Below are 14,564 nucleotides of genomic sequence, written 5' to 3' on the forward strand. Positions count from 1 at the left end.
GCAGGGGGGTTAAGTATGGTTCCACCTGTCTCGGTAGGATGGAGCAGCTGAGCATTCCCTGGGAGGTCGAGTAGGGGGTCTCTCACTCTCCCTTTCTTCTCTCCCTGTCCCTTCCCCCCCCCCCCATGCTATGGGCTGCTGTGTGACTGGGCACATGGGAGTGCGGTGCATGTACCTGGCTGGGGGGAGGGGGGGTGGGTGCTCTGGGTCCTGGCAGGGGCCTGTGCTGGGTGTTGGGGTCCACTCATCCTATTCCCTGTTTCTGGGCCACGGTGGGGTGTTTGTGCTGTGTGTGAAATGTGGGGAGGCTTTTTCTGGGGCCGTGGGCATTTTTTTGTAGCCAAAGCCAGTTTTTGCCTTTCAGCCATTTTCTGGTAGTTCGGCTGCCATTTTTTCGACGCCCTCAGATGTTTTTGCTGAGGCAGCCGGTGCCCATTTTCTAGTAGCCTCAGGTAGTTCTGACTCTAGCGCTGGGTGCTTGTTTCCTTCTAGAACTGCACGCTTTTCACACACACCTCGTGGATGACACAGGAGAGCGGACAGCAGCAGCACAGCTCAGTACCTGGGTCAGGTTGGCGAGTGCTGTGGGGGGGCCCTCAGTCTGTGGCAGCTAAGAGGGTGGACATTTTGTGTGATTTGCCTTAGGTCTGTAAGTGGTGACAGGCGAGTGTGGGCCAGCATGGCGTCATAAGCTGGCGATTCTTCCCCAGTCATCCATTTGTTGTTGCAACTGGTTCCCCTGCACATGGGGTGCTCTGTCGGTGGTCCTGGAAGCCTTTGTTGCCAGTGTGGAAGCGGCGTGCGGGCGCTAGTGGGGTAACCCCCCACGTCTTCTGCATGATGCTGCGTTACCCCTTTGAGGAGAGTTTCCTGAAGAAATGGACATCTCCTCCAATTGTTGACCCCCCCGGTATCCAGGTTACATAAAGGTAACCATGATTCCGGTGGAAGGGACTCCTGCTTTCAAGGGCCGAGGCGGTTGCCCGGTCCATGGTTACGGTGATGGGGTCAGCATTGCGGCCAGTGTTAGCCACGGCCCTGGTGTCACAGGCGCTTATTGAATGGGCAATATTGTTGTATTGTGAGTTGGAGAAGCAACAGGCTTCCCCGGTCTGAGTAGAGCTGGCGGACCAATTGGTGCAGGGCCTTAAGTATGTCTGTGACGCGGCCTTGGATACGGCCCTCTTGCTTTCTAGAGCCTCTGTATAAGCAGTAGTGCTACGTCGCCTGATTTGGCTGAAATGCTGATCTGTGGACCAGGCATCTAAGAAAGCACTGGCGGACTTGCCCTTCCAGGGAGAGGCTATTTTGTGCCTCACTGGATGACATTATTAAGAATGTTACTGGTGGTAAGAGTATGTTGCTCCCACAGACCACAAAATGGAAGGAGCCACACCATAGGCAAGGGCCCCCTTTTTCGCTCAGAAGGTGGTTTTTCATTTGGCAGGTAAGCGTTCCCAGTCCGACAAGGTGACTGCTGAGGGACAAAGGCGTCCCTGGTTTAACAAGCCAGCAAGCAAATCCGTTACCACATGAAGGTTTGCCCCCACCCAACTCAGGTGGGGGGTTGCCTTCGGGAGTTTGTAGCCCGGTGGACCCTCCCTACTTTCTGACCTGTGGGGTGTGCGAACTGGTTTCATCATACAAGATAGTTTCTTTCTTGTCCGCCAAACAGATTTTTCTCTCTTGTTCATTGACTGACACAGCTCCTTTTAATTCTTGACCTTAGGGTTATCACGCTACCTTCAGCAGAGGACTAGGCAGAACATCTAAAACATGTAAAAACAGCAAGAATGCATAACTATAACCCCCCCACCCTGCTTCCTGCAGCTCCGTTTTTTTTCCTGCCTAGTGTAAAAGAACCTAGCTCCCTGAGGGGACCATTGGTCCTGGGAATTTTTTCATTTTTTTTCCTGCAATTTTGATCCTGTGATCTACCATCAACAGCCGGGCTGGGTGACGGGCTGGATAATATAGATCCTTGTAGTCTCCCCAGCTTGGCCATCGAGCGTGAGTCTGTTGTGGCCGACCCTAGCTACATGCTGGGTCGGCCATGACAGGCCCCTTCTGGTCCAGGGGCTCCCAGTGAGCTATATGCTCCAGGGCGCACATATTGACCAGGCTACTGCTGTCCGAGTCAGTGTGCCGTGGCCAACAGCCACCCCATACTGCTCAGGGGCGGGTGCCCCCTTTTTTCCTTTGACGGGTCATTCCACCGGGGCAATTGGAACCTCCTGGGCTTTCCAACATCAAGCGTCTGTCTCCCAGGTGTGTAAGGCAGCGAGTTGGTCGTCTGTTCACACTTTCACTAAATTATACAAAGTTGACGTAAGCACATCTTTGGATGCTTGCTTTGGCCACAAGGTTTTGCAGACGGCTGTGTAAGGTTGCAATTCATGCTTTCATTAAGTTACAAGTTTGTTGCAAACGCATTTTTAGATGCATAAGTTGGCCGCAGGTTTCGATGGCGGCCGTTTAAGGTGGCAACTCCTCTGTTGAGGTGTTCCTCTTGTGGGTGAAATTATTTTTTTGCTGTTTCCATCCCTCATTTTTTTACACTGCTTGGGGACGTCCCTAAGGTCAAGAATTAAGAGCTGTGCCCGTCAATGAACGAAAGAGAAAATAGGATTTTTGTACTCACCGTAAAATCCTTTTCTCTGGAGTTCATTGACGGACACAGCTCCTTTAATTATTGACTTTAGGGTTATCAGGCTACCTTCAGGAGATGACTAGGCAGAACATGTAAAAACAGCAAAACTGCACAGCACCGCCCAGGGGGTGGTCCCACTGGCTATAACTCATCGCCCTGCTTCCTGCAGCTCAGTTCGTCAAAAAGAAGTACAAACATAGAAGGGGTGGGTTCTGTGTCCGTCGGTGAACTCCAGAGAATTCGGGAGGCCCTGATTGGGGCAGTACAGGACCTGCTGCTGCGTGGGGTGATAGTACTTGTACCGATGCTGGAAAGGTTTTGGGGATTCTACTCCAATCTCTTTGTAGTCCCAAAGAAGAAAGGGGTCTGTCTGGTCCTCAAAGCCCTCAACAGCTTTGTGAAGGTACAAAGATTCAGGATGGAATCTGTTCGCTCAGTGGTCACTACACTCCATCAGGGTGATTTTCTGGCATCCCTGGACATCAAGGATGCATACTTGCATGTCCCTATATGCATCAGGTTTCTGCGATTTATGGTCTGGGACGAGCACTACCAATTTGTAGCTCTCCCTTTTGGCCTGGCATTGGCACGGAGGGGCTTTACCAAGGTGCTAGCCCCAATTTTGTCTTTGCTAAGGCAGCGAGGGATCGCAATCGTAGGTAACCTGGACGACCTCCTTCTAAGAGCAGCTTCCGCCTCAGAATTAAGGGAGGATGTGGCAATCACTATGCAAACTCTTCGGGAGTTTGGTTGGGTACTGAACCTGCGGAAGTCAGTGTGGGCCGGCTCTGTCGGCCGTGTACATATTCCGGTTGTAGAAACCTGGCAAGCGAACTACCCAAGTCATCAGATGCTGGACCAAGGGGAATGGTTGCTTCATCCGGATGTATTTTGGCTCCTTTGCCTAAGGTGGGGCACGCCAAATGTGGATCTCCTGGCTTCTCGACTAGGAAGGTACAGAGGTTTGTGGCCAGATCAAAGGATCCCTGGGTGGACCATGGGGGCATTATCGGCTGTTTTATGCTTTTCCCCCACTCAAACTTCTACCACGTCTGCTTCGCAGAGTGGAAGCCGAGGGTATTCCGGTAATTGACTGCTCCAGATTGGCCTTGGCGTCCGTGGTACGCCGACATAGTACGAATGTTGGTGGATGTTCCTTGGTGGCTGCCGATGCGAGAGTACCTTCTGTCGCAAGGTCTAATACTTCATCCTGCTTTACCGTCACTGGCTTTAACGGCATGGCTGTTGAAAGCCAGGTGCTAAGGGACTGAGGTGTGTCAGATTCGGTAATATCCACTATGCTGAGGGCATGGAAGTCATCTTCTCAGAAGATGTATCATTGTACGTGGAAGGCCTACATCTCCATGTGTGAGGTGATGGGGTGGCGTCCGCGCACATACTCTATTTCCAGGATCCTGCTGTTTTTGCAGCGAGAAACTTTTCTTAAGCACCATCAACGGGCAGATATCAGCTTTGGCTGTTTTTTTTTTTTTTTTTTTTTTTCAGCGACCCTTGGCAACTCATTCATTGGTGAGTACGTTTTTTTCAGTGGGTTCAACATGTTACCCCTCTGGTTCAACCACCGCTACCCCCGTGGGATTTGAATCTGGTGTTCTCGGTGCTTCAGAAACCGCTGTCTGAAAACATTAGTGTGATCCCCTGATTGACACTCTCTCTGAAAGTAGTCTTTCTAGTGGCTATTACATCTTCCAGGAGTGTTTCTGATTTGGCGGCCTTGTCTTGCAAGTCTCCCTACTTGATCCTCCACAAGGATAAAGCGGTGCTGCGTCCGCAGCCTTTGTTTCTGCCAAAGGTTGTTTCGGCCTTTCATGTAAATGAGGACATTGTGCTTCCGTCCCTCTGTCCTCTGCCGTCACACCCCAAACAGATGGCTTTGCATTCCTTTGACGTGGTCCAGGCTCTGCGGGTGTATCTTTCTGCTATGGCTCTTTTTGGGAGGTTGGACTCGCCGTTTTTTTATCGGTGGCTGGTCTGAAGAAGGGACTGACGGTCTCATCTGCCACCATCTCTCGGTGGATCAGATTGTGGTTTGGCGCCCCCCTTTACGGTCATGGCACATTATACCAGGGCAATTGGTGCCTCTTGGGCTTTCCGACATCAAGCGTATATTTATCAGGTGTGTAAGGCGGCAACCTGGTCTTCCGTCCGTTTACACTTTCACTAAATTTTACAAGGTTGATGTGAGCACATCTTCGGATGTTTGCTTCGGCTGCAAGGTTTTTCAGGTGGCTGTTTAAGGTTGCATCTCCTCCATTGAGGAGCTCTGGTTGTTATGGGTGGAGTTATTTTCGTTCTGTTCCCACCCCTCGTTTCTTTTACACTGCTTGGGGACATGTTACAAATGATTGAAAAGCTCTGGTCGGCCGTACTCCAAGATGAATTCAAATGCCTTTTTATTTGTGAAACAGAATTATACAAAAGTGATTCACAGCAAAGCAACAATAGCTAACGCGTTTCACACTACCAAGAGTGCTTACTCATAGCTAACAAACATGGAAACGCATGGCAAATAAATATAATTCACAGTTGAACACACATTGAATTGATTAATTGATAAATTAGCTGGACAGCTGATTCAACTAAGGAGCCAGAGTGACTCCGTCGAACATATAGCTCAACCCCTCAACGTGTGTCACTGAAGACCCAATATTTGTTCCATGTCTGAGTTTCCTTGGCTTTGTGTTCGAGACTATTGTATGGCTGAAATGTCCACCCTCGTTTCATCTTCATCTTCCTGGTAGATGGCAGCAGATTTTTATTAAGAATGTCTTGGTACATTTTTCCATTCATCCTTCAACAATATGAAGTTTGACAGTACCGTATGCTGAAAAACAGCTCCACATCATAGTGTTCCCACCTCCAAACTTCACTGTTGGTATGGTGTTTTTGGGGTCATGTGCAGTGCTATTTGACCTCCAAACGTCTATTATGGCATCCGAAGAGTTACATTTTGGTCTCATCTGACCAGACTGTATTCTCCCTGTATTTCACAGGCTTGCCTAAATGTTGTGCAGCAAACTTTAAACAAGCTTCAACATGCTTTTTTTTTTTTTCTCAGCAATGGAGTCTTGTGTGGTGAGCGTGCATACAGGCCATGGTGGCTGAGTGTATTACCCATTTTCTTTGAAACCGTGGGGTGGTGTTCCTTTGCCCATTCCTGGTAACTTCACGGGTGTCATCTGGGACCTTGGTGGTGGTTGTTCCTGGTGGAAGGTACCCCTGGTGGTCCTCTGTGGTAACACTGGTGGGTTAGTGCGGCTAGTGACATTTATGGCGGCTCTCTATCTCTGGGTCCTGTGTTTCGGAGCAAGGCCATGGACAAAATCAAGTTGCCCATGGCTCCAAGAAGAACTTTGCCTCATGCAGAGCCAAGATGGGGGAATCCTGAACCAAGGTGCTCTGTAAGGAGTTGGTGAGGGAGCAATCGGTAGACCGTTTTTTGTTCCTAGCAGCCTCCGTCAAGGAGCTTTCTAGCACCTTCCAGTCTTAAGATGCTTTTCTCCAGTTTCTTGGTGCCACAGCCCCAGATTATTCCTCACACCAGCACAGCAGAGGATTGTACCTAGCCCGGTGAATGCTCCCCTTTTTTAATGGGAGGGGTGCAGTGGGCTCCACAGAGGAAATTGCGGAGGAGCCAGACAGTCTCTTCAGGCTCCTGGGGGAGGGAGAGGGGGTGGTTGGGGAATCCACGAGAACCACTCGATACAAACAGTCCCTAGAAGAAATGGAGGAACTCTTGGGAGCTATCCATACCACTCTAGGAATCCAAGAAGAGAAAATTACGTTGTCTCCCTATGACCAGATGTACAAGGGCCTTGGGGAGCAGAAGAGGAGAGTGTTACCAGTCCACAACGTCTTGGTTTAAGCCATTAAAAGGGGGAGACAGGTTTCCTTTTGTGGAGGAGGAGGAGTTAGTCTGGAATAAATCTCCTAACCTGGACACTGTCTTTTCACAAGTTTCCAGGCATACTGACTTGGCCCTCGAGGACATGAGGGATCTGTCAGACCCCATGGACAAGAGGATGAACTTGCTCTTGAAAGTCCTGGGACTTGTCACTGGGAAACCTTAAGCCCGCCATGGCGGTCACAGTGGTGGCAGATTAAGGTGCATATTGAAGCTGGGAGGCCAAAAGAGAAGATCCTGAATTCCTTTCTTATGCTCCAAAAAGGGGTGGTGTGCATTGCGGATGCCTTGGCTGAATCGGTACGCAAGTCGGCAAGCTCCTCAGCCCTGGCCAACTCAGCAAGGAGGGCCCTACATCTTAAGACATGGCATGGAGAGAATGTGTCCAAGATCTGTGTGAGTCCCCTCACAAGGGACTTATTAGTCGGGTCAGGTTTGGAGGTTGTTTTAGATCGGGCGGCCGATAAGAAAAGGGCCTTTGCCATCAAGAGAAAGTTTGGAGAGCAGACTAAGAGTCTCAACCTCAGAGGAAGTTTGGGGACCCAAAAGTGGAAGGGCAGAAAAGGCTTGGGGGCACAAAGGCAAAGGGTGTGGGGGTAATTTTTCACCCTCCTGAACAGCCCTGAGAAACCTAATGATGGGTTGACCACAGTGGGAGGAAGTTTGTGAGCCTTCCTCCCACTGTGGGAGACGGTCACCTCCAACCAGTTTGTTCTGAGGCTCGTAAGTAGAGGGTACCGGTTGGGATTTTCAAAACCTCCCCCCACAGACTTCTCGTCACAGAGCTGCCAAAGTGTGCGGAGAAGGCGTCGGCTCTTCTATCCTCCCTGCAGGAGCTGGAGGAGCTAGAGGTAGTTGTACGGGTTGGCAGAGGCTTCTACTCTGTCTTCGTGGTCTGCAAACCTTCGGGGAAAGTTCAGACTTATCCTGAAACTGCAGCCTTTTAATGCAGGGCTCGACAAACCCCAGGCGCCAGGTTGCCAATGCGACCAGAAATCGCAACCTAGCGCCTAAGCTGCCACCAGCCCACTCACTATTGATGCCCCAGACATGCAGCAGCATTAACACTGACTGCCGTCCTCCTCCCTCCTCCACACTCAGCGGTGCCGCGCTAAGTGTGTGAAACTGACAAGCAAGGGAGAGAGGAGGATCTGTCCGATTTCAGCTTGATTTTCGGGGTGGGTGGACCCGGCCGGGGTGGGGGGGACCCAGCAGCTATCAAATACCAGCCAATGGGATCTGGGCGGGCCGCTACATGTATGTTGCCCCGCCCCTTTTCTTAAGCAGCCCAATCGTTGGCTGGAGTTTGATAGTTTGAGTCCCGCCCACCCCGACATCAAGCTCAAATCTGACATATCCGCCTCTCTGTTACTTGTCAGTTTCACACCCCAGCCGGGTCCCGCCCATTCTGACATTAAGCTCAATTCTGACAGCTCCTCTGTGCCACCGCCAATCAGTGCCACCTGCCAGTGCCACCATGAGTCAGTGCCACCTGCCACCGCCAATCAGTGCCACCGCCAACCAGTGCCACCTGCCAACACCAACCAGTGCCACCGCCTATCAGTGCCATCTGCCAGTGACTAGTGCCACCACCAACCAGGGCCACCTGCCACTTCCAAACCTGTGCCACCTGCCAATCAGGGCCACCTGCCAGTGCCACCTGCCAATGCCAACCAGTGTCACCTGCCAATGCCAATCATTGCCACCTGGCTGTGCCAACCAGTGCCACTACCAACCAGTGCCACTGCCAACCAGTGCCATCTGCCAGTGACAACTAGTGCCACCACCAACCAGGGCCACCTGCCACAGCCAGTGCCACCTGCCAGTTCCAAACCAGTGTCACCTGTCAATGCCAACCAGTGTCACCTGTCAATGCCATCCGGCAGTTCCACGTGCCTGCCAGTGGCAACCAGTGCCACCTGCCAGTGGCAACCAGTTCCATCTGTTGCCAGCCTTACTTTTTCTGGTCAGCCCATAACCCTGATGTAACAACGTTTCAATGGAGTTAGACTGGGTGCTCCATTGTGAGTTAGGGATAGGGGATGAAAATGAGTGGCCTTACCCCGGGAGCTGACAATCCATACCACTATAAAAACAAAACAAAAAACTGGCTCCTAAATTCAAAGCAAATTTGTCAACCCCTGTTTTAATGTCTTGACCTTCCATCTTTAGTTCTGGGCTCTTCCTTATCTTCCCACGTTTTTACCAAGATCATGGTCCTGGCTTTTTTGCGCCTCATCTCTGTAGTCACATACTTGGACGATCTACTCCTGTACGTGCTCTCCCCGGAGCAGTTATCCCATAATCTACAGATGGCAAGAGGCATCCTAGAATGCTCGGGGTGGCTCTTGAAAAATCCAACCTGGTTCCTTCCCAAAAGGTCACTTTCTTAGGCTACGTGACGGATTCAACAAATTGTAAGGTCTTCCTTCCCCTTGAAAAGATCCAGAAGGTGGACAGGGCAATGTTATTACTTCAGGGCAGCTGCCAGGTCTCGGTAAGACAAGCCATGCCTACTCTGGGCTTACTAGGGGACACGCTCCCTGCAGTGAGTGGGACTGGATTACCACCCTTTGCAAATGTTCATTCTGGGGGTTTGGGACCAGTTAGGGGTCCTTGGACTCCCTGATGCACGTTCCAAGGTCAAGAGACCCCTTTGGTGGAGGAGGGCGGCAAATCTGCTGCAAGGCCTTTGAGTGGGTCCTGCCAGTCTTCAGGCCCGTCCCAACCAATGTGAGCGCCACCAGTTGGGGGGCACACCTAGATTCCCAGCTGGTGCCTGGGGGAAGAGAGGAGACTCTAAGTCCTTGAACTGGAGGGAGCTGAGAGCTATTGCGTTGGCACTCAGTGTTTCAGAAATAACTTCAGGGACAGCACATGCAGGTCCACTTGGACAACTCCTGGGCAGCCTATATCAACAGGCAGGGGGTACCAGGAGCAGGTCCTTATGGGTTCTTGCAGAAACCATTCTCAAATGGGCTGAAGCCACTGTTCTATCCCTCTCTGCAGTGCAATTAAAGGGGGAACTGAACCAGGTAGCAGTCTGCCTCAGCAGGAAGACACTGAGGAAGGGCGACTGGGTTTTGAGTCGGGACGTCTACGGCATGGTCACTCGAAGATGGGGGGGTGCCATGTGTTGACCTCTTTGCTTTAAGGAAGAACGAAAAGGCTCGACTCTCATCTCTGAGCATCTTGGACGGTGCGATCTGAGTGGATGTGCTTGCATAAAGCTGGCATTTCTCCAGGTGTTATGCCTTCCCCCGCCTCCTGTACTGGTACCAACAGTATTGAGGAAATTCCAGTCTGAGAACACAGCGCTTATTTTCATCGTGCCACACTGGCCCAGGAGGTCGTGGTTCTCCACCCTGAAGGAGCTGGCTGTAGAGCCTCCCTGGATTCTGCCTGTCTTGAAGGATCTTTTCTCATGGGCCGATCCGTTCTCCCCAGGTGGAGAGGTGGAATCTCACAGCCTGGTTACTGTGGAGGAAATGCTGAAGGGCAAGGGAGACATGTTTTATTTACCTAAAGGTGTAGAGTTCGATGGCTGGTGCACTGAAAGCTTCTTTGACGTGTGCAACCCAGTGGCAGTGTTGGAATTCCTGCAGTCTGTGGAGGATAAGTGTCTAGCCCTTAAAACTCTGAAAGGGACAGATATCTGCTTTGAGTTTGCTCCAGGAAATGCCGCTAGCGGCAGATTCATGGATGGTCGGGTTTTTTTAAAGCCTTAAGCAGATGCAAACCAGTCGGAAGCTCTCCCTTCCCCATGTGTGCTCTCCTCTGTGTTACAGGCCCTCACAGGGGAGCACTTTGAGCCACTTAGTCACCAGTAGTGATAGTGGTGACTATCACTCCTGCAAGGAGGGTTAGTGAACTCAAAGCCCTCTCCATTAGGGCTGCTTTTCTTAAAATGTTTCTGGACCATGTGTTTTTTTTTAAAACAAACCCGGCCTTTTTGCCAAAGGTGGCCTCTAAGTTTCCTAGATGCCAAGAATTTATTTTGCCTTTTTTCTGTTTGAGTCCTGTGAGGGAACAAGAACATATTTTTCAGAAATTGGACATTAGATGGTGTGTCCTACAGTACTTGGAGAGAACAAAGCAGTTTAGGAAGTCTGATTCCTTTTTTTTTTATTTATTTTCAGGGCCTAGGAAACTGTCCAAAGCTTCTAGACGTGTGATAGCTAGATGGTTGAGGTTGGCTATTAATCAGGCTTATGTGGTCGGAGGGATGGAGACCCCAGAGTGTATTGGGGCACATTCCACTAGAGCTGTGGTGACATCCCAAGCAGAGTGGGCTCGTACTTCTCCAGAGCAAATCTGTAGAGCGGAAACGTTGTCCAGCTTTACCACCTTCGTAAAGCATTACAGGCTGGACCTCCTATCTGCCAAGGACCAGGCCTTTGTGTGTAAAGTACTGCAAGTGGTGGTCCCACCCTAGGGTAGGTGCTTGGTTATACTCTCTATGGTGGCTGTCCTGAAAGACTAACATGGGGAAAAATGGGGTTACGCTCACCGATGACCTCCTTTTCCAGGATTCTTTCAGGACAGCACCAGTTCCCACCCAAAACTTTGGTCCATCTCTGAAAGCCACTGACGTGAGGCCGTCAAGAAAGATACAGGTTAGTATGACGTGTTCTTGTATCTCTCCAGCTGGACGGAGGTACTCTTGAAGAACTGATTGGCTCGACGGTGAGGCTTAAATCTTGGCGTATGAGGCAGTGTTTTCTGAGAAGGGAGGGGCCAAGGTTTCTCTGGTGGCTGTCCTGAAAGACTCCTGGAAAATGACGTTACTGGTAAGTGTAACCCTGTTTTTTTTTTTTTTTTTTTTTTTTTTACTTGTTTTGGTTCCTTTGTATGTATGGATTGCATGGGTTGTTACTGACCATGTGGTGGAAAATTCATGTCAATAACACCTTTAGAAATATCTTTACCTAGAAAAATGGTGAAGTGTTCCATACCGTTTTATGTGAGAAATGTAAAAATTGGCCTGGGCAGCAAGAGGTTAAAAAGACCATCCAAATACGTATTTCTTATACCTTGCTAACTTTTCATTGAATTACTGTACTGGAGTTCCCATATAGATTATACGTGTGTAATAGTATCTTAGTAAATTTATTGGATTTGTGAGTCCTGACCTCATATTTGGTGTATTTTTCTAGGTTGCAAGCTACTGTACAAACATGACCTTTCTAAAAAGTGGGGCAGTTACTGTAAGATGTGCAGTTACTGCTGTCAAACCTCTCCAAAGTTGGTGCGGAATCATTTTGGAGGGAAGTTGGAAGAGTTCTGTGGAGAGGAATGCATGTCAAAATTCACAGTGCTGTTTTATCAGGTGAGTAGTCATAAATCAATTTAAGATAAACCGGAAAACTGAGGTTGCTTTAATGCAAGCATGGTTTTTAAATCCTTATTCATGATCATACCTGATTTTTAGCTGGCCAGGAGTCCAGCGCTTACAGAAATCTGGCAATGTAGCAGTTTTGTGTACAAAAGTGTAATCCAGCGTTTCTCAATCTCTTCAGTCAAGTCACCTTTTAAAGTGGTAGTAAACTCTGTTCTACCAGTTTTACCTTCAGGTAAGCCTATATAAAAAAAAAAAAACTTGCACTGTTTAGGAGGTATTCAGAATGCATGCAGCCAGTGACTTAACCGGTGCATGCGCTCTGAAGGTCCGAAATGTTGTGCCAGACCTTCAGAGCCCATGTGGTAGTGACATGACTGCACCACTAGCCACTCATGTAGCTGGAGGCTGTGAACCTGGAAGGAAGATTGAATGAAAATGGAAGCCCTCTCAGCGGTGACAGCACGCCGCTGGAAGGCTTTTTGTTTTAAGGACAGTCTCATTATGTGCTAGTATGTAATGCATACTAGCACATTATGACATTGCTTTGAAGGGGATTTATTCTTTTTTTCCTTCAACTGCTGTTTACTACGGCCTTAACCACTTTATGACTAGCAACGTACCGGTACATCGCTGGACTTCAAATGGTTATACCTAGATGATGCCTGTCCATCATTCCAGTATTGTTTTGTTACATAGTAGGTGAAATTGAAAAAAAGACACAAGTCCATCAAGTTCAACCTGTGTGTGATTATATGTCAATATTACATTGTATAAACCTGTATGTTGCGGTCCATCAGGTGCTTATCTAATAGTTTTTTGAAAGTCCGCTGAGACCACCACCTGTGGAAGGGGATTCCACATCCTTTGCCGCTGTTTAAGGTTTAAACCCCTCTTCTAATTTTAATGAGTGACCACGTGTCTTATTAATCTCCCTTTTGCAAAAAAGTTTTATCCCTATTATGGGGTCATTAGTATGGTTTTTGTAAATGGCAATCTTATCCCCTCTCAAGCGCCTTTTCTCCAGTAAGAATAAGTTCAGTGCTGGCAACCTTTCTTCATAACTAATATCCTCCAAACCCTTTATTAGCTTTGTTGCCCTTTGTACTCGCTCCATTTCTAGTACATACTTCCTGAGGATTGGTGCCCAGAACTGGACAGCAGGCCGGACCAAAGTCTTGTAGAGTGGGAAAATTATCGCTTCATCCCTGGAGTTCCCTTTTTAATGCATGCCAATATTCTGTTTGTCCATCCCAGCTCCTTGCTGCAATTGGGGGCTGGAGATGCCTTTTTAGTCATTTCCGATGTAACTGCGTCATTGCTGTGCGCCGAGACTTCCGGTTTCTGGGTCTCCAGAGGCGCAAGAAGGAAGGGGAGAGCCCAGGCTAGGCCTACTATTCCCGACCAGCATTCAGCAATACCAGACTAGTGGCGGGATCCGGGGCAACATGGGGGGGACCATGGAGGCAAATCCCCTGGACACTCTGGCGGATGCAGGCACCAGTCAAACCCAGGTAGGTAGGCTGCTGGGCAAGCCCTGTACTGAGGTTTTTCATGTGGATAGTTGTAAGGCTGGGACTTGTAGTACCCCATGGTGGTGGATACCTCACTGTCCCGGGTATATGCAGTTTTGTGGTTGCAGCACGGATGTTTAAAGAGAGTAAAAAGGTTTTTGATGCTGAGATAATCTATTTATTTACAGGCTAAGGAGGCTCCCAAGGGAAGACAAGTCGGGCCCCAAAAAGTGTCCTATTTGTGGAAACAAGTTCTCCTCGGGCTCTAACAAAGCTTTATGCAAACAGTGTATTGCAGGCTTACTAAAATCAGAGGCAGACTCTCCCTTGGCTAAATTCCTTAGCGCCTTTAAAGATGAGATGGTGTCAACCTTTAAATCTCTCAGGGATTTCATCGCAGATGTAAACACGTCTGCTTTCACCAGTAGAGCAGCTGTGATTCCCTCTTCACCAGGCCTTGCAACACCCAGTTCCAGGTAGCCCTGTACAGCCAGGGAGCATAGCCCCACGTTAGTTACCCCTAAATCCTCTGATACAGTCTCTGATCGGGCTGTAGCTAACAAAGTCGCAAAATTCAAGCTGTCTCTTGAGAAAGTACATGAGCTGTTGAGCGCTATTGATGAAGGAAATGGAAATTGATAAAGAAGCTGTTCAAATGTCCAGATATGACAAGATGTATGAGGCCCTGGGGAAAAAGAAAGCAAAAGTATTTCCTATATATAACGTGCTTTCTGACCTCCAAAGTGTCAAAACAATCTGACCTTGCGTTTGAAGATATGTGTTATTTAACCACTTGCCGACCGCCGCACGACGATGTACGTCCATTTTTTGAAGAGGGATATCTCGGTAACGGCAGCAGCTGCTGCCACAACCGAGATATCCATCTCTTCAGGCGGCGGTCGGCTGTACGATAACGGTGGTCTCCGCGGCGGATTTGCCGCGAGATCACCGCTATCGGCGGCGGGAGAGGTGCCACCCCCCTTCCGCCGCTTACCGGAGCCGTCGGTAGCGGCGGAGGCGATCGGGTCCTTCAGTCTGCTGGGTATGGAGACGAGTGAGGCTAAGATGGCCCCCACTCGTCTCTATACCATAGGAGGGCGGAAGCGACGTCAAAACGTCACTTCCGCCCATACCTCT

The 14,564-nt window shown here is 49.4% G+C and overlaps 1 protein-coding gene across 2 annotated transcripts in view; it reads left to right on the forward strand.

The window, feature by feature from the left end:
- Nucleotides 1–14,564, forward strand: part of ZMYM4 (zinc finger MYM-type containing 4) — a 191,873-nt gene that overhangs the window by 86,416 nt on the left and 90,893 nt on the right. For both annotated transcript variants that reach the window (XM_077481731.1, XM_077481730.1), the window contains exon 13: nucleotides 11,732–11,904. In XM_077481731.1, the coding sequence (XP_077337857.1) occupies nucleotides 11,732–11,904 (173 nt within the window). The remainder of the gene's footprint in view (nucleotides 1–11,731; nucleotides 11,905–14,564) is intronic.

This window comes from Lithobates pipiens, unplaced genomic scaffold (assembly GCF_037356315.1).
Source record: "Lithobates pipiens isolate NorthernLeopardFrog02 unplaced genomic scaffold, aLitPip1_a1.2 Scaffold_16, whole genome shotgun sequence".
NCBI lineage: Eukaryota > Metazoa > Chordata > Amphibia > Anura > Ranidae > Lithobates > Lithobates pipiens.